Source organism: Ambystoma mexicanum, chromosome 9 (genome assembly GCF_040938575.1).
Source record: "Ambystoma mexicanum isolate Mex_15411 chromosome 9, UKY_AmexF1_1, whole genome shotgun sequence".
Lineage (NCBI taxonomy): Eukaryota > Metazoa > Chordata > Amphibia > Caudata > Ambystomatidae > Ambystoma > Ambystoma mexicanum.
In genome coordinates this window covers 264,148,141-264,173,022 of record NC_090931.1, presented here as the reverse complement: position 1 = coordinate 264,173,022, position 24,882 = coordinate 264,148,141, and the positions used below count along the sequence as shown (strand labels likewise).

Below are 24,882 nucleotides of genomic sequence, written 5' to 3'. Positions count from 1 at the left end.
CAACAGTTCAATGAAAATGATGGACCTTCTAATTGAACATGCAACGAGAGAACATAAAAGAGCAGTAGAAGGAATTCAGTCTATTAAGAAAGAAATAACCGAAATGCAGTCCAACGGAGCAACTAAAGCAAAAAACTATGAGAAAATGTACAAACTTCTCCAAGTCTACCATGATGAAGTCAAGCTTAGAAAGCTAAGGAAATGCTACCGTGATGATCGCGATTATAGAGAAGACCGAGTCTATACTTTTCAGACTAAATATGATGCAAACACCAAACCGTCTTCGAGGAACACAACTCCAAATACGTCATCAGCAAGTTCTGATGCAGACTCAGAACCAGAGACTTTAGATGCTGACATTGTGAAACAACGTGAACAGGGTGGATACATGAACCAGATCAGAAGGTATAAAAAAGGTAATCGTAATCTTCCCAAGAAGACTGTCCGTTTTCAACTACCAGTGACTACCAACAGTCAGAATCCGGTTCTAGAAGGAGAGGAAGGAGGGGGGGCAAGAAGCATCGCGAATCCAGACGCTGTCCATATGGATAAAAGGCTAACGAGGGCCAGCTCCAAGGAGGCGAGCGGCAGCAAGTAATGGAGGATTTGGTACTCAATCTATCAAGGAGAGAATTAACTGTGGATGAAAGATGTCTTCTTAACAAGGGCCTGTCATTTGCATCTACATGTGACTCAAACAAAGTAGATGTACATATAGACTTGTTTAAATTCGTACGTAAGTTGAAGCTTAAAAAGTCTTTTGCTATTAAAGCACCTGGCAGCTTTGTAAGAAAGGACCCAGAAATTCCAATTAGTGACTATTCAATTCAAGATGTTGAAGACACCTTTTTGGTCAGATCTCTAGTAGAAAATGAGCAATTTGCTACATTCAATCTCCTAGATGAACTAAGGGTGAGATCTAGTACCTTGACAAGTAAAGAGTTGAAAACAACTTCCAAATGTGTGCCTCAATTACCAGTGGACAACTTAATAGATACCTTTTACAAAGCAGTATCGTAGGATTTGTATGAAATGGATGCACATAAAAAGAAAAAACATCGGCAAGCGCTTAGGGGCAACCGTGTCAATTTAACACAGGGAGAACGAACAGCACTTAAAAGATTGAAATTAGACACACAGATTGTCATTAAGGAAGCTGACAAAAAGGGGGAACATTGTTATAATGAACAAGGAGGATTACCTAATGATGGCCAACAATCACCTATCAACCCCCGGGTGTTATCAAATAAGACCTGACAATTTCAAGAAAGAAGCTGTTGAATTACTTGAAGGAAAGGACATTCCTAACAGTGAAAGAACCAGTGACTCCAACTATGTATTTCCTTCCTAAAATACACAAAGAATTTGATACCATACCGGAAGGACGCCCAATCATGAGTGGGATTGGGTGGATAACTGAAAATGACTCTGAATATCTAGATGCTATCCTCAAGCCAAGAGCAGCCCTGCTTAAATCATATTTGCAAGACTCAACAAGTCTCATACGTAAGTTACAGAACTTTGAAAGGCTCAATACCTATTACCTTGCCACTTTGGATGTTAAGGCCCTCTATACGTCCATTCACCATAAATGGGCAACTGCCTCCATTGATTATACCTATAGGAATGATTCCGCCTCTTACTACAATCAAATTCAAATGCTGAAAGAAATGTTGCAACTGACCTTGGATCTCAACTTTTTTACATTTGACAACAACATATACCGACAAACTAAAGGAGTGGCTATGGGCACTAAATATGCTCCAGCCCTAGCCAACCTTGTGATGGGTATGCTAGAGGACAAAATAGTATACACATCACCTTTCTTTCGTAACAGGATCAAAATATGGACTCGATATATTGATGATGTTTTTTGCATCATTGATGGGAGCACAGAGGAATTTCAAGATTTTGTTCACTCATTGAACCATAATTGTTATGACATACAGTTTGTAGGCGAATGTAATAAGAGTAGTATTAACTTTTTGGACCTGACAATAGAAATAGAAAGCACCCAGCTCTACACTAAGACATTCAGGAAACAGACAGAGGTTAATTCCACACTCCATGCAAGTAGTTGTCATCATCACCCTACAATTCAGAATATACCATTAGGAGAGTATATTAGAGCCAGACGCAACTGTCAACAGGATATTAAGTTCAAAGAAGAATGTTTGCTATTACGAGACCGTTTTAAAAACAGGGGTTACTCAGACAAATGTGTTAAAGCTGCTTATAAGAGAACCAAACGTATGCAACAGCAAGATACTCTTCAACCGAAAGCTGACAGAACTACAGATGGACCAACTGGACCTTGCTTTATAACGCAATACTGCAGGGACCATCAGCAGATTCAACGAATATTAGAGAAACATTGGTATCTGTTGAAACCTGACGATCACATCACCAAAGTTATAGAGGAGAGACCTCGCATGATCTTTAAGAGAGCTGGGACGCTGAAAACTATGCTCAGTCCATCACTATTACCAGACATTGAGCAAATGAATCTGACAACCTGGTTATCCAGCAACTTCAGTGGTTTCAGGAAATGTGGCATGTGTACTCAATGTAGATATGCCCATCATCAGACGACTGAAATTACGGATGGTCATGGCAAGAAATGGTCTATCCGCCAGGGGATTAACTGTAAAACTAAATTTGTTGTCTATTGTATTGTTTGTGTCTGTAATAAGATTTACATTGGCAGCACCAAAAGAGAACTAAGAATACGCATTCGGGAGCATCTTGCGAAAATTGGCAGTCAAGACATTTCCTTGCCCTTAGCTGAACACTGGCAAAGCTGTCATCAGATGCAAAATAAGGCGGATATTAGATTTATAGGCCTCAAGCAAGTTACACTGAGCAAACGAGGAGGAGATAGAATCAAGGCCCTGAGGCAGTCAGAAGCATGCATTATATGCTTTTTTAATTCCACCGTCACTGGCATTAACAATGACAAGGAGATGGCGTCATTTCTGTAGAATGTTCTTATTATTTTTGTTACTGTTATATCGGACAACAGTCATATGGATTTTTTCAGAATTACATTGGGTAAGCGGATTTTCAAATGTGTTTTTTAGTTTTTTAAATCAGGATTCTCCTTAATTTTATAATTGAACTAATGGGTACTTTTCGATTTTCTTTCTCCATACATGTTTGTTTTTTCATTTTTGTGATTTCTGTGATGTTTTCTGAACCCACTCAATCCTCCCCTTCACCAACCCTTGTTTCTCTGTCTAAACCAATGGCATACATTTTTGCAAACTACCAACTTGACATGCTATATGCAATTTTGAATTGTGGTATGAATGGTAATACTTCAATATAATAATATGTTTGTTTGAACCGACATAGCCCTGATTTGACAAAGGCTCGTGGGAGCCGAAACGCGTTATCAAGTAGAGGGCTTTTTTCTGTATATATAGCTACGACTGATACAGTTCATGCTAATAAACAACCTTTACTGTTGGCGCTGAGTCCTGGAATCTTTTGTGGTTTCCCTTACAAGATTGGTTGTGCACGCCCACAAGCGAAGGGCGTCCAACAGGCTTTTGTCGACCACCAACTTGTCTGACTACAATCCTCGGCTCTGCGACCATCTGTCTGCGAGGAACTCTTGCACCGGCCTCATGAAGAGGCGACAGTTGGGTATAAGAGGGATACATGATGCCATGGCCCCCAACAGCGATATGTAACCTTGGACTGATAAAGCTGTGCCCTCTTTCCACTTGCTTGCTTTGGTCCGCAACTTTTGCACACGCTCACTGGAAGGCTTCACCAGATTTTGCCGGGTAAGAAACTGCGCCCCAAGAAACACCAACTCCCTGGATGGCGTCAAAAATGATTCGTCGTAGTTGACAGTGAAACCCAGCCATTGCAAAATCTTCATGGTCTCCACGAGAGACTCTCGTGCCCTTCCCTGCGACGAACCCCTCACCAACCAATCGTTCAGGTAGGGGTATACATGATGACCTTCCATCCGGAGGAAGGCCACCACCGGCGTCAGACTCTTCGTGAACGTCCTGGGGGACGACTTCAGGCCAAACGGGAGGACCCGAAACTGATAGTGTTCCTCTCCGACCACAAAATGCAGGAACTTGCGGTGCCTCCGCTGCATAGGGATGTGAAAATAGGCACCCTGTTGATCAGACTCTTCATGAACGTCCTGCGGGACGACTTCAGGCCAAACGGGAGGATCCGAAACTGATAGTGTTCCTCTCCGACCACAAAACGCAGGAACCTGCGGTGCCTCCGCCGCATAGGGATGTGAAAATAGGAAACCCTGTTGATCCAACGACGCTAGGTACTCGCCCGGCTGCACCGACCGGATGACATCTTGAAAGGTGACCATCTTGAACTTCAGGCATTGCAGAGTCTTGTTCAACGGCCGAAGATCCATAATAGGCCTCCACTTGCCGTTGGGCTTTTTTACAATAAAGTACCGGGAGTAAACCCCCTGGCCCCGCTCCGCAACCGGAATTGGTTCTATCGCCCCTTTCTCTAGCATGAGAACCACCTCCTGTCACAGGATTGGAAGATGAGGCTGCATGACATACACCAGCGGAATAGGGACCGGAGGACACCGGAACTCTAACGAGTGGCCAAGACGCACCGTGTCCAGCACCCAGCGATTTGATGTTATTTTTCTCCACTCGTCGACATGGATGGCGACCCTGCCCCCCAGCAGATTGTTCATATGGCAGTTATTGCTGAGGTTTAGTTTACCTCCCCTTAGACGTAGAGGACTGCAAACTCTTCTTTCGCTGAGCCTGGAAGTGCCAGGCTTTCTGCCCCGACTGGACAGACCGCTGATACCCTTGAGAGGAGTAGCTGGAGCACCCGTAACCACGATCTCTGGTGGAAGCAAACAGGGCATTCCCAGAGGCACCACGGAAAGCCTGAAAGGAGCGAAAAGAGTGCCTACTCAGCAAGGAACCCAAGGATTTAGTGGTTTCCGTATCTTCCTTCATACCTTTTAGGGCTTCATCGATCTTCTCACCGGGAATGTCGATGACCTTATATTGTACCTCCGGGCGAAAGTCAGTGCACTTCTACCAGGCCTGGCGGCGAAGCACAACCCCATTGCTAATCTTTTTAAAACCAGATTTTAAAAGCTATTTATGCTGTGGTTGGAGGCCTCCTCCCCTCACGTACCAACAGCATTGCTTCCTTTAGGTGCTCTGTCAGATGTTCAAAAATTGTGGCCTGCCAATGCACATTTCATGATCATATCTGGCCATGATTGCCAAGGAATTTGAAGCCTTTACTGTTGTAGCCCCAGCTGTAAAGACCTTCTTTCCTAAAGCATCCTGCTTCCTGGCCTCACTGTCCGGAGGTGTAACACATTTATGTAGGCTCCTGGCCTTCCAGCTGACAGCCATCAACACCACAGACTCAGGCGTGGGTTGTGACACCAGGCATTTAGGGGTAGACTCCGGAGCCTTGAATTTCTTTTCAAGGTGATCCTTCACAGCCGGTTCTGAAAACTGGTGGCACATTGTGCCCAGGCCCTCCTGCCACATGTTGTTGAGAATCGCACAGAGAAGACCGCCTTCCTCCGCTTGCCCATATGGTTGAAGAGGAAGCAGTCCTTACTTTCCTCTTCAGGCACCAGTCCAAACTCCAGACATGCTTTCGACATCATGATGTGGAACGCGCCAATATCATCCGGAGGCGAGGGTTGCACCGGGCTAGGGGGCTGCTCCACCTCAGCGTCCGTGTCCCATGCATCATCCCTCGTCGGCGACGACGATACAGTATAAAGGGTGTCCCGCGAACACTCTCAGGGTCCGATCCACGTAGCTAGCCTTCTTCAGGATGAGACCGTGGATGGCCCAACCCCACCGGCAATGGCAATGGCAACCATGCCGGAGGAGACTTCCTAGGAGCCTCACCAGGCAACCCCTTGACCACCGGCACCGCCAGACTCGGAGGAGGAGGAGGCAACCTCAAATCCAGCTGCCCCAACAAATGTTGAAGCGTAGACAGCACCTGCAACGACAGCAGAGAATGCGGGTTAACCAGCTGATAACCGGGCGGCCCAGCCTCCATTCTACTTTACGTTGAAGGCCTCATACGCTGCAGACCCAGAGCAGACGGGTAAAACAACTGCTCTTGTTCCTCCTCCACTTTCGAAGAAACAGAAAATGTAGTCGGATCTTGCTGCAAAATGTTCTCAAGAAGGATAGACACCAAGGCGGTGGACTGCCACGCCCCACCCATTGACAACAGCCCTTCCGATTCCATCTGCGTGGATGATAGCAGCATCGGACCACTATGCGTCAGTGTCGTAGCTGGCGCTGATGACCCGACTGTCGACGACTACCATCGACAACGGAGCAACCGTCGATGAGCTCATTGTCAGAACCACGTCCCCTGGTCTCGATTTCACCACAGACCCAGATTTCTTGGAAGAACCAGACCAGTGCTTCGAAGATTTCCGGCTGGACGAAGACCTATGATGGTCCCTGGACGACGAGAGCTTCAAGGAAGACTCTTTCGGCTCCAGGACTTTCTCCGACACCGTAGACTTCTCGGGTCTACCACCAGACCCACTGAATTGGTCCGACCGACCATGCTTGGACAAAGAAGAGCTAGTCGCTCCCTTCGACTTCTGTGGTTTCGATGAAGACATACTGCCTTTCCCCACCTCCGACTCAGGCATTGCGGCCCGATGCTTCTTCACCGGAGGTTCTGCCGACGCCACTCAGCAATGTTCCGTGGACTTCTCCGCTCTTCCCGAAGACTGGCTCCCCCGGGCCAAACCCACCTCAGAAGCCGGGTACGTGCCCTCATTAAGCCAACATACAAGCCGTTGATTGCGGTCCTTCAAGGTCTTCTGCGAAAACCATGACATATCTCGCAGGTATCCGCCAAGTGATTGGGGTAGAGACAGTAAAGACAGTCCTATGAACCTGCCCTTCGTACACCTTCAAGCTGCAGGTAGCACACGGCCGAAAAAGAGACTTCTTCTGGGCTACAGGCGACATTCTAGCCCACGATACCAAACACACGTGCAAAAACACGAAGAAACACGAGGTGATCCCAACAGTTTGGAGACGGTTGAAATCTGAAGGGAATCTACAGGGGCCGGCTATAATTTATACCAGATGTCCTTTGGTGGGGCCTAAAGCACTCAAAAAGGACGTTGATGGGACACTAAAGTGTTGAAGTTTTCCATAGGAAAACGCTAAATTAAAGTTATCGAGGTTTTCCAGCCAGACGGCGGGGAAATATTCACAGCATGTGAATCCATGAAAGATCCAATGCTGGAGAATGGAACGTTCTTCCATCTTTTTAAACTGTCAGAGACATACGCCTCGTAAAATATATAGTTCAGAGAAAGGAGATACCCCATATCCCTAGATAACCAGGCTCCCAAATATTTAAAACTCTCAGGCAACCACTTCAAAGAGTAAGCTCCCTGTGGCCTAATCATACTGTATGTCAAGGGGAACATTTCAGACTTCGTCTAATCCTTCGTGAAGCCTGAGTATATGACAAATTCCGTGATGTCCTGCATTATTGGGTCAAGGTTTATCTGTGGGTCTCTGATGTGCAATAGAGGGAGATAATTCAGGAGAACCGAACAAATGGACCCCCCCCTCCTGTGGCACTGCCAGACCATGTTTGCCATAGGCTCAATGGCCAATATGAACAATAACAGCGACAAGGACCATCCCTGTCCTGTTCCCCTTTCCAGGAGCAAGGGTTCTGATAGTTCTAAGTTGACTAGGACCCTGGCAGTAGGTCGTGTATAAAAGGAGTCTAATGAAACTAATCATATTTTTCCCAAGCCTGCACATGTCAAGGATTACAGACATGTACTCCCACAAGGCCTTCTGCGTGTCCAGTGAGACCGCAGCGGCAGAGGCTTCTGGAGACAGACAGGACAGGATGTTGAATAACCGGCAGATATTCTGTGCAGTGGAGCTTCCCGGTATAAACCCTGCCTGATCTGCATGAACCAGGTACAGCATCGTGGGGAGCAACTTATTTGTTAAAATCTGAGCTTAAGATTTTGGTGTCTACATTCATTAATGATAAGGGTCGATATGACCCACATTTGCTGGCAGGTTTACCCGGTTTTAGCAGAATCGTGATGGTGGCCTCATGGAGTGACTCAGGGAGGACTGAGTTTTCCAGCACCTCGCAGCAGGTGTGGGCCAGGATTGCCCCATATACTACATAGAATTCTGCGGTCAGCCCCTCTGGGCCAGGCACTTTGCCCCTAGGGAGGTCTTTTATCACTCCCATAATGTCCTCAATTGTGAACAGCGTATTGATCTGCTCCGTAGCACTCACAGACAGCCTTGATATTGGTATATCCTCCAATAAAGAGTGTATATCCTGTTCCCCCCGAAGCGGGCGGCATGGTAGAGAGATCCATAAAAGCTTCCAAACCCTTTAAGCATCTCCTTATCTGTGTATTTACACTCTCCTTGCTCATCCAATACAGTCCATTTGTGGCGGGCCATTTTCCACTGGTATCAGTCAAGCAAGCATCCTCCCCAGGTGGTCCCCTTCTCCTTACCGCCTGGCGGATGCAGGTTTCTCAAAGTATTTGGTTTCTTTCTGCGCGTGCACACGGCACTGCTCGAGCACAGCATGTACACCTGCCATGATGATATAGGCATTTTCCAAGCCTTTGAGCCTAATTTCGCAGCACTCTAAGTTGCGCCTAATGGTTTTGAAAGCTCTGAATTCTTTTGAGATGGCCATTAGACTAAAATACGCTTTAAATGCCTACCACACCATGCTATGTGATTTAGTATCCAGAGTGTTATGGGTGAAATAGGTGCATATATCCTCTTCAATGTCTGCCCTACATACTGTGTCTTGCAATGTCTCAGATTTAAACCTCCACAATGTCTGACTAGGAGCCCCCTACCCATACTCATCCACATGCTAACAGGAGAGTGGTCAGAGAGCGTACAAGGGAGGAGCTCCACCAATTGCACCTTCCCCACCAATTATTGTGAAATCTGTATGAGGGCACTACAGGACGCCATGTCATGTACACATGAGTAAAATATGTACTGTCGGTCATGTGGGCGCATCCCGCAGCTCAAGCTTGTCTATTTGACACTGCAAACTGCGTGCAGCTCTGGATGGTGACCCAGGAGCCATCCCAGTTCAGCCAACCCACTGATTGTGGATGCAGTTAATGTCACCCTCTAAATAAATGGAGCTGATGGATATAGATCAATAATATTCACAAACTTCTCATAAAATTCGTGAGTGCCTGTATTCTGTCCATACGTGCTGACTAACAGTACTTCTACCCCCCTCAATAGCACAATGCACCACAACATATCTACCCTCTAGGTCAATGTGAGTACCCTTAAGTGTAAATTTGAGTGTTTTGTGGACCAGAGTCAGGACCCCCTGGATTGGGTCGAATAGGACTTGAAAAACCTTTCACTGCCCCAGAATGCAGCCACATTTTTATTAATAGTCGCCAAAGTATGCGTCTCTTGCAGGAATAGGATACACATTTTATGCTTGTTGGCATTTGCCATTATCTGACAGGTTTTCGTATGATTACCAAGCCTCCTTTAACATTCCAACTCAGAAGATTAAGAGCGGTCATCCACCCACATATTAACTGTCTGGTGCACACCATACCTGCCTAATGGGTACACCTTCTGCTTCCTAGTTCCCAAGCACATTCCCATTGACCCTTGTCCGCCAAGACAACTTTAATAACTTTTCACCTTCGAAACAAGTCCATCTCCACCCTCCCTCATCCCTCTCCCCCCTCCCTCAACCCCTCACTCATCCCCCTCCCAAGCAGGGTGATGTCTACTCTCCCGCACCCATCCTTACAGTTAACCCCGAAACCAAGAACTCCCCATCCCACCTGCATCGTCCTCCTAACCAGGGCGATGTTTATCCACCCATGGATCCAAACAAAAACCCCCACCAACCATCTGGAAACTTTGCATGGGGGACCCTGATTTGTGACTCTACTTGCTCATCTTACCGCCGACCACCAATACCTTGCCGGATAACTAATCATACACAAACATTGCATCCCCCTCGCATATACAAAAAGAATGCAGGAACTAGTATCTACAATGGCCACACTAGGTAAGAGATAGTGTCGCTCAGGATGGTTCCATGGCAGTCAATGCCCCCAGCAGCTGATCCAGGTTCGGCTTCAGGTGTCTCAGGTTGTGGGGGCATTCCCCTTTGCGCTGCCGGTGCACCCACGGGGAAGAGGAATGTTTGCTTCAATATAAGCTGCTGCCTCATAACATTGCATATTGCACAGCACTGTCCCGCAGGAGTTTCTTCACCCCAAAAAAGCACCCGTGCTCCATCTGAACAGCCGCAGAGAAGCCAGGGTACACATGCACATTAGCCGATTCATAGCGAAGGGGACCCATTTCCCTGGTCAGGAAAAGTATGAGATTGCGATCCCTGTAGGTCAGAAGGCATACTATCACTGTCCTAAGGGGGGCCCGGGCTTAAGTTCAGTCGCTGGAGATCTATGGGCTCTTTCTACCACAAAGGAAGTCGAGAAGGATGGGTTATCCAGTAGATCTCTAAGTAGGGTTTCCACTGCCTCTTCCATGGGGCCCCTGTTGAACCCCTCATGTAGACCAACTATATGGACGATGTTACACCTGGAGCATGATTCCAGGTCATCGCTCCATTGCAGAGCCCGCTTGGTGTCTTAGGACATCATAGATACCTGGATTTTCAGTCCCATGATGATATCCTCAGCTACTCAAATGCGGGTCTCTGCCTCCGTTACCCTTGTGCTTTCACGCTCCAGTTTAGCATTTAATGTAGAGAGGGATGTTAGTGGTTAAATCATGCAATTTGCCACTGACCGCAGCAAACCCTGACTGCATTCTATCTATAATTTGTCTGAGATCAGGCATGTCGGAGACTGTAGTCTCCACGGCGTCGTCGTCTCCACGGCGTCGGCGGGCTCCCTGTCCACCTCCTGTCGGGGCTTACTCGCCTACTTAGTGCTTGGAAAAATTCCTATGTAATACCTATGCCCAAACTGCTAGCATTGTCAGATAACAATCAAGTGATTGAAGGCACACTTGGTTAAGACATGTTTGTTATACTGTTAGCCATTTACTGCTGCAATTAAGCCATTAACTTTCTACAGACTGCCTAGAAATAACTCTGGCATGTTAAAGATTGATAGAGTGTCCTCAAAGAGTTTTCAGAGGGTGAGTTTTTGACAGGGTGGGGCAAGTAGTGGGTGGGACGGCCAAGGGGATTACCATGGCCATGTGCAGTCAATGGGTGGGTAAATAACCAAACAACACCTACAAGTTGGGTGTCACTCCTTGCATGATAAGATATGATATGACATTTATAACGCGCCTGTATGCAAGTGTTTCTAGGCGCGACAAGACAAGGTAGGGAAGACAGAGGGAGGACAAGACAAAGGATCTTAGTAGGCCTTGTATCATTCAGATCGTGCAAGTGCGAGAATGAGAGTGCAAAGGTAAAGGGAGAGGGTACAAGGGCGAGAGCACCTCCCACCAAGCTGTACTCTAATGCAATAGGTTTGGTGTATAGTTGGCGCTAAAGTGGCACCTAATATCCCAAACTAAAAAGGAGACAGCCTACAAACATTGGGACCGCCAATATTAAGGTACAAACACTTTGTCCAATTAAACTATTTCCACTGATAAGAAGTCTATCATGTCAGAAATTCAACCTGAACTTACACTACACCAATGCTTACACTGCACCAATGCTTCACAACACTTGGTTTAAATATTATGTAACCTGTATCAATGGTAGAGACTTTAATGTTTTCAGAGTTCAGTAAGCGCCTGTAGCTATTTAGTCTTGCATTTTTGCAAAACCCATTTCCTACCCCATCTCACTAAACATTTTATCCAGATCTTTGTTCTCTTGTGCTTTAATTATCACTTACCACTATTTGCCAGCCCTAACCTATTGTCTCAGTGCTATTGTGCATACTTTATTGTGCTGAATGACTTATTTCAATTGCCTTTTCTACTTCTTGCTTCTCATTATCTTGCTTGTCTTAGTAGGCTTATCTGCACTGTCATTTTCATTTTGTTTGTGTTGTTGTAATGTACTCATGGGCTTGTCTTCCCATGGTTCTCTCTGTGTGCTAGAGGTTTACACTTCCTCTACCTCATCTTCTTGGTCCTTTTCGTTGTCTTTGGAAGTACTGTGCTTTTTTGTTGTGTAGGTCCTCCAGCTGCTGGTGGTGGCTCTTGGGAGGAGAGATGGCAATAGTAGGTGCCATTATTATGATAAATAGCAGTTTGCTAATATTCTTCCAAGTATGTGCTCTGTACTAGATTGTTAATGGATAATGAGTAATAATAGCTCTAGGAGCTGTGCAAGGGTGAATTTTGAGCTTGGAAGTTCCTAGACCAGTAGAAAATGCAGTTCTGAACTGTCCGCGAAGCACAGACCCGATCACAGATGCGTTCGCAAACACGTCATTTTTTTTTGTAAAGTATTTTATTGTTTTTTTCAAGAAAGTGAGAAACATTACAAACTTACAAGTGTGGTAATAAAGAAACGACACAACAAAAAAAAGTGACGTGAGAACAACCAAAACAACAGCAGTCTACATGTAGCGTTAATTATGAGATGTTTGGTGGCAAGTAAAAATTATAGTTCCGATGTTACAGGAAGCGAGGGGAACAGATTCGGGTAATTCCATCTCTGTATCAGTATGAAAAATCGGGTGTTGTAGGACGCTACAGTCCCTCAGGGAGGCTTATAGTCTGCCTTGAAGCGCATGTCACTCAGGAGGGCTTTCCAGGAGTCCAGGGTTCCACTTGTGGCTTCTCCGCTGGTTGTGATCCCGTCTTGCCAGGCCCTGGTTTCAGCAGTCGTCCATCTCGCCAGTTCACTCAGCCACCGAGCATGGCTGGGGCCCGCTGGAGTCTTCCAGGCCATCGCTATTGTTCTCTTGACCAAAATGCATGAGATGTCCATTAGTTTCACCAAATGTTTAAATTTGCCCGGTCTAGGATATATACCTAGTAGGCACTCTCCGGGCGTCCAGTCGTATCTTACCATGCCAGCTTCTGCGCAGGATTGTTTGGCTTTGAACCAGAGTGATTTCACTTTGATGCAGGACCAGAACATGTGGATCATGTCTGCCTTGTCATTTCCGCACCATGGGCACGTCGGGGGTATTTTCGGGTTGAATGAGGCAATCCTGTGGGGAGTCATATATGTCCGGTAAAGGACATTCAGCTGTATTTGTCCGAATCTGGAATTCCGGGACACTTTCTTGGGGTAGATCAGTGCTCTCTCCCATTCCTTGTCAGTAAGTGGTGATTCAAGATCTGCCTCCCATTTCGCCTTCAGTGCCTGACCTTTGGGGTTAGACTTGTCTATGAGTCTGTTGTAAAGTCTGGAAACTGGTCTCCATCCATCTGAGAGGTCGTGCATTTCCTGTAGCAGTGGGTCTGGGGTGGGCTCTTCCGGCCAGCTGTTCCACTGCTTCTTAGCGATCTGTTTGATCCTGTGGTACCAGAGGAACTGGCCCTTGGATAGTCCTTCAATGTTCTGTAACGAGTCGAAGTCCCTGAATTCCCCATCAGTGAACATGTCTCCCCATGTATATATGCCTGCTTCCTCCCATCTCCTGGGAGTGGGAAGTTCCGCCTCCGACTTGCACACATCCACCATTATGGGGTTATCCGGTGAGTACGGATGTTTCACTTGCCTTATGTGACAGGCCCTGGCCCATATCTGCCTGCCCAGCTTGACAATCAGCGGAGTTTCGGGAGGTAGCCGAGGGGGAAACCATAGAGTTTCTTTGGGGATTAAGTTTGTGGAAGATTGCCTGAGTAGTTCCAGTTCGGCCGATGTGTCATCAGACAGCCACTTCGTAATGTGACTGAGCTGGGCCGCCAAGTAGTAAAGGTGAAGGTCTGGGAGTTTTATTCCGCCTTCCTTATGTGGGAGAGACAGCGTGGCCAGTGTGAGCTTGTGTCTGCGCGGATCCCACAAGAAGTCCTTGATGATGGCCTCTAGTGTCTTGAAGAAAGGCGGGCGAACGTAGTGGCAAATATTGGCAAAGAAGTACAGGAATCGAGGAAGGATTATCATTTTGGCAATCGCCGCTCTACCCACCATTGACAGTGGTAGTTTGGACCAAAATTTGATTGAACGCCGAAGGCCGGTGACTGCTGCTATAGTGTTACGCAAACACGTCATTATGCTGTGTGCGCGTGGTCGACAATGACGTCCGATGTTTGGGGATGTCGACGAACACAGGTTTAAGGTGAAACTTTGTAAATTGCACAAAAATGTTGCTATATTGGGTTACGTATGATATTAGTATGTTGTAGGAAATTAGCATGCACTGGTAACATTACACTAATAAAAATCTATGAAATTCAATTAAAAAACTTTGTTAAAGGGACGTTACGGTTACAAGTAAGCAGTCACTCACAAAGGGATCATGCCAACCTCCACTTCCAGTGTGCTGAACAGGAAACCACCACAACGGCCCCAGGGGTTGACCCACAACAACAATGGGCCCTTTGCTCTTCTTACTCATCCAAAGGAACAGTGAGGTGCCCCTATTTTCCACACACACTGGGGGTCATCATACCAAACCAACATTGTGCAGAGGAATGTGAACAGCACAACAGTCTACTCCGGGGTCCTAAATAGAAAAGCACCACAACTGGGAGTTCTTTGATGGTGGTGCCTTAAAAATGTCAGAGGGCTTTCACAGTGTGAGTGTCACTAACTAGTTAGACAAGGTAGAGGGAGAAGGAATGAGAAGCACAAGATTAAGAGTCATCCCTCACTGTCCACCAGTGTATATGACACCCACTCTGGAGAATGGAGACAAGTTGGTGTTGTGCTCCCTTAACCCCGCCCACCAGCACTAGACCTCAGTCCCCTTTTGACGCATTGGCTGTATTACGCTTTAACAACCTTACTGGTCTTATTATAGGGGAATGGATGGTGGGATGTATGGAGGAAAGGGGACTATGCACTAGGGGCACATTAGTCACTCCGGTGAGTAACACTTAATTTCTCCTACGTCCCATCCCCTTTCCACCATCCTGTATGGGCGATTGCAACTGACATAACGCCGTGGGGAGGAGAGTCTGACCATCTAGGCAAATAGATTATGCAGGACCGCTTGGCCGAATGCTGCATCAGCTTAGGCACTGGTATCCAAGCAGTGGTACTTGCAAAAAGCAGAAGGAGTGGCCCATGTTGCCACCCTGCTGATCACCTGCCAGGGAACGTGGCATTGAAAAGCGACTGCTGTCGCCTTAGCTCTTACCGAATGTGCATGCATTCCCTGCAGCGGATCCTTACATAGCACCCTGCATGCCTCCTGGATTGCTGCCTTCATCCATCAAGCTTTGGATGCCTTGGAGGCTTGCTGCCCAGGCCTGGAGCCTCCAAATGTTACAAACTGTGCACCCGTCTTGCTGATGCCCTTCGTTCTGTCCAGATAGAATTTCAATGCTCTCCTGATATCCAGGCAGTGGAGCGTTTTCTCTGCATCTTCCTTGGGGTCCTGGAAGAATGTGGGGAGCAAATTCTCCTCATTGATATGCAAGGATATTACTATCTTCAGAAGAAACTTGGGGTGCGTGTGGAGATTTAGTGTATGGCTCTGAGTCGACTAACGCCTGGATATCAATCACTCTGCAAGCTGATGTAAGACCAACCAGAAGGGCTTTCTTCAGAGTGACCAACTTAATGTCCGCCGTGGCCATGGGTTCAAATGGTTTGTGTGCTATAGCCCTTAGTACTACACTCAGGTCCCAAACGAGATGCAGTCGTTTGACCGGCGGGTAGAGCCTGGTCAACCCCGTCAGGTGTTTCTTTACTACGGGATTGGCTGAAGACAGGATCAGAGAGTCATAGTTCCTGTGTGCCCGATAGCGGCTAGGTACGCTCTGCAGGTATCGACCTGGACGCCTAACCTGCTAAGAATGATAAAACTTGGTTGAGGGTGTACGTCAGTGGGTCCACCCCCTGTTCCTTAGCTCAAAAGCAGAATCCTGTCCATTTACTTTTGTACTGCTTACGCGTAGCCTGACTCCTGGCACATTGAATGATCTCTGGATTGTCGCTGGACACCTGAAAGTGCTAGAGCATTAGCTGCTAATTAACCAGGCTGCTAGGGCTAACCTCTCTGGAGATGGGTGTAGTACTGTGCCTCCCTGCTGTGCTAGTAGAGGGCCCTTCCCGAGGGGGAGTGTCATCTCTGGCTGAAGTGACATCTGTTGCAGGTCTGAGAACCAGGGCTGCGCCAGCCAGCGTGGCGCTACAAGGATGATCCTGAGGTTACTGGTGTTCCTGATCTTGCTCACTACCTTGTGCACGCACAAGCGGTGTGGGTGGGAATGCATATGCCCACATCCCGTCCCAGGGTTTCTGGAGTACGTCCCCTAGAGCGTTGCATCCCCTTCCCCCCCAGGACGTGAATTGCTGACAAGTACGACTGTGTACTGTTGCAAACAGGTCTGTTGTTGGGTGGCCCCATCTGCTGAAAACTTCCTGGAGGACTTTCCCATTCAGTTGCCACTCGTAATTGTTGGCGGCCACGTGACTGAGACCGTCTGCTTCCAGGTTGGACTCTCCCAGAAGGTGGACCGCCAAGAGCCACACTTCCTGGCTGATAGCCCATTCCCAGATCTCATGGGTCAACGTGCACAGCTGCAGGGATCTGGTGCCCCCCTGTTTGTTGATATAGAACATGCAGGTCGTGTTGTCTGTCTGGATGCACACTGGCCTGCCTTTGATGGTCGGTAGAAAGGACCTGAGTGGCAACTGTATAGCCATAAGCTCCAGCCAGTTGATGTGATTTTGCCAGTCGGTCAGGGTCCAGAGGCCATGCACCGAGTGCGTTCCCAAGGTGGTTCCCCACCCATGGAGTGAGAAAATCGTGGTAATTGTGTACTCTATGGGGGCGGGCGGAACGGTCTGCCCACAAGAATGCTCTCTTCCTGTTTCCACCATCTGAGGTCATGGTCCAGATGTTTTGGGATGGAGACCGGGGCCCCCTGATGGCCTGATTCCTGATCCCAAGAATCTGCTAAATGCAACTGGAGCCTCCTCATGCAGAGCCTGGTGTATGAGACCACCAGGAGACATGCTGATAGTACACCCAGAAGGTGTTTATATCACCAGGCTGTGGTGATTGACCTGCTGCGGAAATGGGAGACTGCCAATTGAATTACTGTCACCTTGTCCCCTGTGGGGAAAACCTTCTGCTGCTGTGTGTCCCACAACAGGCCCAGAAACACTTGCGTCTGTGTAGGTGTGAGCTGAGGCTTTTGGTAGTTGATCGAAAATCCCGGGTCGAATAGGGTAGAGATGAGCCTGTCCTCTGTGTCTCGAACTAGCTCCAGTGAAGTACCCCTGACTAGCCAGTCGTTGAGGTATGGGTAGACGTGCAGCCCCTCGACCTGAGGAAAGCTACCACCGCATTCATGAGCCTCATGAAGACTCTCTGAGCTGAATTTAACCCAAGGGGCAGAACGTTGTACTGGAAATGCAGGCCCATGATCCGGAACCGGAGGAAGGCCTGGTGAGGCTGCACAATGGGAACGTGGAGATACATGTCCTTCAGGTACAGGGAGCATGTCCAGTCTCCCCCAGACAGTGTCACGGCAATGAGCGCTGGCGTCACCATCTTGAACTTCTGCAACGTTAGGTAAAGATTCAGGGAAGACAGATCCAACACCACTTGCAGGCCCGCCTGGTTCATCTTCTGGATAGCGAAGATGCAGGAGTTAAAGCCCTGCCCCTACTGGGAGGGGGTACCTGCTCTACCACTTTGCTCTCTACAAGTGAGCGAATCTCTGTTAGGAGTGATGGTGTGCCGATCTGTGGGCGCAGAGGGGAACTCGGAGGGGGAGAAGGAAGAGGTAGCTGGAAGCCCCATGACACCACTGAGAAGACCCATGCATCTGCGTACTTTGCCCGCCAAGACTGACTGTGCAGGGCCAGTCTGCCCCCAACTGGGGTGCTGTGGACCTGAAGCGAAACATCATGGTTTCTTCTGGTCAGAGGCTGATTAAGAGTAGTTAGGGGGACTGGAAGAACCCCTTATTTGATGCCTTTTGGTGTTTTCTCTGGTGCTGACTGGGAGACCAGTCCAGATGTTGGGCTTTGTGGTCCTTGAACCAGTGGAACCGGCAGATGAGTGCCCCTTGTCTAAGCAGGACTGTGTCTGTGAGAAAGGTTAAGCTGCCAGTTTTGTAAGAATGGCCAGAGACTTTGCTGTTTGAGAGCTGCTCTTCTTCTTATCAAGCTCCTCATCAGTGGAGGAGTGGGAGAGATCACCCCCCTCAAACGAAAGATTGAGGATTCTATCCTTTATGTTTTGGTTGAACCTGGTAGCTTTCAGCCAGGACGTGTGCCTCATGTCTGTTGCCAGACCGATTGCTCTGTTAGGCGGGTCAATGTGGCGTATGGAAGCCTTCATAACATCCTGAGCCACGAGTTTCACCTCAACTGGAACCACTTTGAATGAGGCTTGCTTGATATGATATATAATGTGGCATTTATAACGCACCTGTACACAAGTGTTTCTAGGCGTGACAAGTGTTTCTTGTCCTTATGGATGTCAGGCAGAAAAAATGCAATCTCCCTCTACAGACGTTGATTAGCCTCAGCGAGGATGGTGTCTGCATTAGTCTGCCTGAGGTGCAGCATGGCATTTAAGTAGATCTTCTTGCCGTATGATTCGAGAGTCTTCTCTTCCTTGTCCAGGAGGGCTGTGGTGGGCGTACTAGATGAGGAAACCTGAGGCTTGACATACATGGATGCTGCAGCGATAACTGATGACAGAGGCTGCGGGTGTGTACAGAGCAGTATGCTGTCCCCCTCGGCCTAAAACTAGCATCAAGCTTTTTGATGACGGGTTGCTTGGAGTGCGGCTTGAGCCAGCCCTTTTTGGCTAAAGCCTCCACATCCTTCTGTAGGGGGATGCCAGACCTCGCCTCCGCCCTGATCCTCAGGACCTCTGTCAGAACTCCTCCGTGTCCTGCTGGTTTTCTGGCGCCAGTCACCTTTCGGTGCTTGTCCATGGTGGGGGTTTGCACCTACACCAGGGCTGCTGGAGCCTCCGGAATGGGCTGTTTCGGTGGTGGAGCCGGGGAAGGTGGCATGGGCTGTGATGTCGTGGGTTGCGCCCGTATAGCCGGAGGCAACATGTCCTTAATAATGCCCATGATAATGGAGCAAATTTGTGGGGACCGCATGAGGGACATGAATTTGTCAAAATAATGTCCTCACAGGCCGGCTGTGTGCGATCCTGCATGGAGGGGACGGGGTGAATACGCCAGCTGTCTCCCCAGGCCTTGTCCGTACATGGGGTTGCTGTACTTAGAACCCGAGATGTTGGGGTACAACGTGGACCAGGTGATGGGTGTTTTCGCGCCTTGAAACACTTGTGCATAGGTACATTATAAATGCCATATCATATTATATCAGTGGTACCCAGTCTGTCCTAGGAGCAAAACAACTTCTTTGTTGATCGCCGGGCTGATGGGCCTCCGTGCCTGCCTGTGAGGCTTCCCGCATTTGCTGATCGGGACTGGCAGCCATTTTCTCTCGAGCCACCACCATTTTGTCCACGCCTTGAGCACGTGGACCTGTAACCGGCGTGTTCCCGGGCTCGGCCTGAATGCCGGCTGCACTGGCTCTGACCTGCCCTGCACCTCAGGTGTACACCTGGTAGGATGTGCGCCCTCGGCATCCCAGCCGGTAGTGCTGACCGTGCATAAAGGTGCCCCCTTGTGTAAAGGCCCGGTATGAGGGCAATTCCCTTCGGGATAGGACCGGGTGGTAGTAGAGCTCACAAGCCCTTTAGCTGTGGGACCGGTAGGGCCCTTTGACCCCTCTGGAACTTGTCCTTGATGTTCTGAGGAGGAGTCCTGTTGAACAGTTACCTCCAACGCTCGAGCTGGGGTATAAGCGACCTAGGTGTGAGAGAGTCGCACTCGGAGTACCCATCCCAACCGTGGTCCACACCAAGGCATCGGAGACGAGTGTGTGGGGATCTGCTGTAGGGAAGGAATCATCGCACGATGGGCACCTGCTAAAGCCTGTCGGAGCCGACATGTGCCGGGGACAAACTAAGGCACCGGTGGATGGTGTTCCCAAATCAGTAATATAAAAAGAAAAGATTTGATTCCTGGGAAAGCGTGTGGACTTGCGAGGCTGGGCCTCACCCAAGTGCTCTGGTAGAGCGGTCTGTACCCGTCGATGCGGAATAGGGGACTGAGGTGTGGCACCAGTGGGCAGGGTTAAGGGAGCCCGCTCTCCCGGGGACGTGCCCCCGTGCGCCAGTACATTTAAAGGGGAAAAGTATTTTTCTGGTAGGAAAAAGGTTCTGTAGGAGTAAGTATGCATACTCATTAATTGGCACTCCAGAAATGGAACTGCACATTAGACACCCCTATGGTTTAAACAGACTGGGTGTACTAATACTGCTGTGTTGCAAGATCTTCCTTCATCATAAACCTACAGCATTCCAATTCTATGCTTGCCTGTTTCTCGAACTCATGCCTGCTCTCCTTCCCCCCTGAGCCTCTGCCTCTGGCAATTATGAAATCATTTTCCATCATAAGAACACCCCTACAATACAGCTGTGTTAAATGTCATTTTCCACAACGTCTGATACTTAGTCCGACCACTTGTTTGTTATACCTGCTCTTATTACTTCAGTCGCTTGCCCCCATTATCTCCTCCTTGGACTATTTCTCACCTCACAGCTGGAACAAGGATATTTGTCAAGAGAGGGTAAGTGCCATTCTGCCATGTGCACTCTCCTGGCAATTGGGCTACATTCCTGCTTGTATGTGGCAATGTAATGCCCCCCCTTGTTTTTGGGGCCCTCCTAAGCTGCTCCTATAAGGGCCGTGCCCTAGAATTGGTTTTGTTTTTTCTCTTCTCAATTGCTTTTCTACCTGCGATATTTCCTCTAACACCTAGTAGGCGGCACCAGTTGCGTCCCCTTGAAGCTATGTCCACACATTCCTGTCTCTTGAGCACTCGCCGCAGGGTTCCCATTCCCTTCCATCTTAAATGCATCTTCCTCATTATATTCTTCAAGTGCTTTCACGCTTGCACTCCTCTGTAACTTTATGGGTCCGATTAGGAGTTTGCCAGTGTTACCTCAGCTAATACCGCCAAACTGATTTACTGTTATAATACCGCATGCAGCAAACTGAAATCGTCAGCATGATTCCGAGTCATGGGGACCTTCTGTTGTTCACCATTTTGGATACAACAGGATTCAATGGGGATCGGTAATTAACGCATGTGAAAATTACCTCATGCAGTAATACTTTTGTGTGTGGGTAATTACCTCCACACAAAAGCAGGCAGAGTGGTAGCACTACCCCCAGACTGGTAATTCTGCCCTGCATGCTGCCTTACATTATTTGTTCAGCATCCGCAATCCCCAGACCGACACCCCCTTCTCTACTTGTGGTTTCACTACTTTTCCTTCGAAGCACCCCATTTCCTGGGATAAATTAAAACTCTTTCCCTTGCTTTGTAAGACCTTCAGAGGTAGGGAACCTGCCGCTCTCTAGATGTGTTGTCCTATTATTCCCTGGGTGTGGTTGGTGATGCAGAACGGGGCGGGGGGTTTGGGCTCTAGAATGGAACCAACCTTGGTGAGATCTGATAGTGAGATTCCTTAATTTCTGTTGTTGCGGCAAGGTCACAGGCTGTGGTTGAGGTAGCCCGAACCTCCTTTGTTTGGTAGAAAGTCGAAAAGGACCTGTATACCTTGTCATAGTGAATATATGAAAAAAATTATTTTCCACACAGGTTTGTGTTTTTTTGGAGAGTGCTGCTTTGTAGCAGGTTTGTTATATTTACGTGGGTCATACTCAAACATGGTGAGGGTGGGATTCTTAGTGTCCCATTTGGTTAGCCGACACGTGTTTCGACCCGAAGGTCTTTCTCAAGGCTATGTTTGTTTGGTCCGGTGCCCCCTATGGGGTTCTTATTTTGTATTCTTGCTCCTGTATATACAGTGGCTCCTTTTGGGCCCTGAGTGTCCGTAAGTTTTCGTCCGAGTTTGGTTGCAAACCTGTGTGGAAAATACATTTTTTCATATATTCATAAGACAGGGTATCCAGGTAGGAGATGCAGACTAAAACATTCCCAGAGCCGCTGGTTGCCCGCTCCTGATCCATCATGCCCTGAACAGTTTCAGATTGTGCTGCTGTACTGGGCACGTGCAGAGCTTTGGCCCAAGTAACTTACACATGAGAACTCCTTTACACTTAAATAAATAAATGCTTGGCGTGTTCAGTGATGAGAAATAGATGATTATGACTGTGACACCTTCATCTGGGTTGAACATCAGTTTTGTAGACATGTGCTTTACCTGGCAGCCTGCGCCAATGGCTTTCTGATTTCATTTACAGAATCAAGTCAGCAATCATTCCCTGTGTTTCCCTCCCAAAAAATAAAAGAAATAGAAAAAAGGCGGGCAAACACATTGTGAAATGCGGTACAGTATTGACACCAGCGCACACAGAAGAGGCATCTACAGGGTTTTTTTTTGTTGTTGTAAGGATGGACACTGCAAAGGGGACCAAACACAGGGTTATGCAGACAGGGTGGGTTGGGACAAGTTTTAGTGGGAAAAGGGTGACCCACAACATTGAGTTACCTTATATATGAGCGCAACTTTACTGATGACTTAATCTGGCACCTGTCCCAGTCGAAATAATGAAGCAAAGAAAAAAAAAAGAAATACCAGTGATGAAGTTGCAGGCAAAGTATAAACTGAAAGCAAGGAAGCTTGCACCTCTGGAAGTCCCCAAGCTCCTCTAGCGAGCAGAGCGGGGGCAGGGAAGTGAGGCGCTGGGGTTTCCATGCCGTCTCGGCGGCTGCCAGGCTGCAGGATTAAGAGCTGCGTGTCAGGCCTTTGCGGCGCTGGCCCCGGGGTTTACCTCGCTGTGTAGCACATTACGTAAAGTTCACAACTAATGGGCTCTTCCCTATCATATCAAGAATCACCCGGGCACAGGCGGCTCAGAGGAAAAGGGCAGGATTAGTGCATGCACCATTCTACATATGCTTTGTGAAACATTGAACTTCGAATGCCAAATGATTGGAAAAGGACACATCAGAGGCTAAACGGGGTGAGCTGGGCGACATGGCCGATAGACCGACATATGCACGCATTAACAGGCTTTGCATCAGAGTTCTGCAGCCGTGGCTCTCCAGATGTTTGGGACTATGACACGCATTATCTCGCACCATTACCTATGTTGGCTAGGACTGAGCGGAGTTGTGGTCCAAAATATATATAGGGTCAAAGGTTGCAGACCCCTACTTTCCATGCATATCAATAAAGAAGAGACCAACCCATGCTTCTCCTAATGTGGACAACAAACCGTGGTAAAAAAAAAAAAAGAAAAGTATAAAGCATAAGGAAGTCAGAGCTACACTCCCACTCACTATCTGTAATGATATGTAAAGCGCTGGCATGGGAAATGGTTGCCACTGGCTGGATCAGCTGACATCATTGTATTCTGCACCCAGCTAAACACTATGGGCCTCATTAGGACCCTGGTGGTCCCTTAATGAACGGTGCCGGTACGGGACCAGCCCTGTTCATTATGGGATGCCCTATTACGTGCCCTGCTAGCGCGTCCCGCTTTTCACGCCTGGTCTGACCAGACCTCAAAAGTGGGACCCGCTAGCAGGCCAGGGTGCTAACAATGGGCCCGTCATTAACGGGCCGGTTGTTAGCATCCTCCACATTCCCAATGAGCCCTATGGGGCTCAAATGCGAATGGGGACTGATTTTTACTTGGTCCAAGAAAAGGGCAATTACCGGGTCCGCCAACGTCGGCATAACCCGGTTATTGCCCTTTTCTTGGTCCTGGTAAAAAATCATTACCGGCAGCAGCCGTGCCCTTAATAAGGGCACGGCTAACCGCCAAGGTCGTAATGAGGGCCTGAGAGTGTTACAAAAACACGTTATTGACCTTTATATTGTTTGTCATTGTTATGTTTAATTGTTAAATGAGGATTGTGCATCGAGATCACCACCCCTTTCCCCAAAAACCACAATTACAGGTGCTGATGAACAACTCAACTGTCATGCCAGAAAACATAATATCAAGCACTCTTAATGAGGGTTGAAGAGGGCTTTGTGGGAGAAATACCAAGTCCATCAGAACGAATTCTAAAGAAGGACATTGTTTATTTAAAGGATTCCTTCATCCCAAAGATGCATCATCTCTTGAAAGACCCACAACAATGAAGGGAGTGGATGGAGGGCAGAGTGCGAGTAATCAATCTGAAACCAAAAACCTTTGCCACACGGAGTATCCGACTGAGAATACCCTTCAGACAGAGAGTCATGGCAGAAATGCTTTGGAAAAATATGCCCAGATGAATATTTCAGCATCTGACAGATATCTCCCAGCAGTATTCCACTCTGCAGGACAGAAGTTACCAGTGGACGTCGTTTCACCAAAATGCCAGGGGTAGAGGAACTGACATCGCATGAGCCTTGACCTCCGATGACATCACAGGAAGTGATGTCATTTGACCCCATCCCAAAGTAATATCACAGGAAGCGATGGAACACAATCTTTCCCCCCCTTGGCAAAACAGGAATGTGGAATCACATAGCATTGTTCCTAAGTACAGTACGAAAAATATGGTTAGGATATCACTATAATCATGTGATATACATTTCATACAAGAATGGATTGCTATAGGTATCATTAAGATCAGTGTGTGTATAGGCCCATATTACCAAATTACTGAGAATGCAAGCAGACGTCCTTGGCCAAATGATAATGATGTGTTATTATATAACACTTATGCTTAAGCGCTTTATATAGACCAAATATACATACCATATCAACCAACCTG

The 24,882-nt window shown here is 47.8% G+C and overlaps 1 protein-coding gene across 3 annotated transcripts in view; it reads right to left on the bottom strand.

The window, feature by feature from the left end:
- Positions 1-24,882, bottom strand: part of LOC138487944 (calcium/calmodulin-dependent protein kinase kinase 1-like) — a 1,547,719-nt gene that overhangs the window by 63,113 nt on the left and 1,459,724 nt on the right. Inside the window, exon 20 of one of the 3 annotated variants that reach the window (XM_069614593.1) lies at positions 22,658-22,699. The exons of the other annotated variants lie outside the window; for them this stretch is intronic. Coding sequence (XP_069470694.1) covers positions 22,658-22,699 — 42 coding nt within the window. The remainder of the gene's footprint in view (positions 1-22,657; positions 22,700-24,882) is intronic. 3 annotated transcript variants of the gene reach the window in all.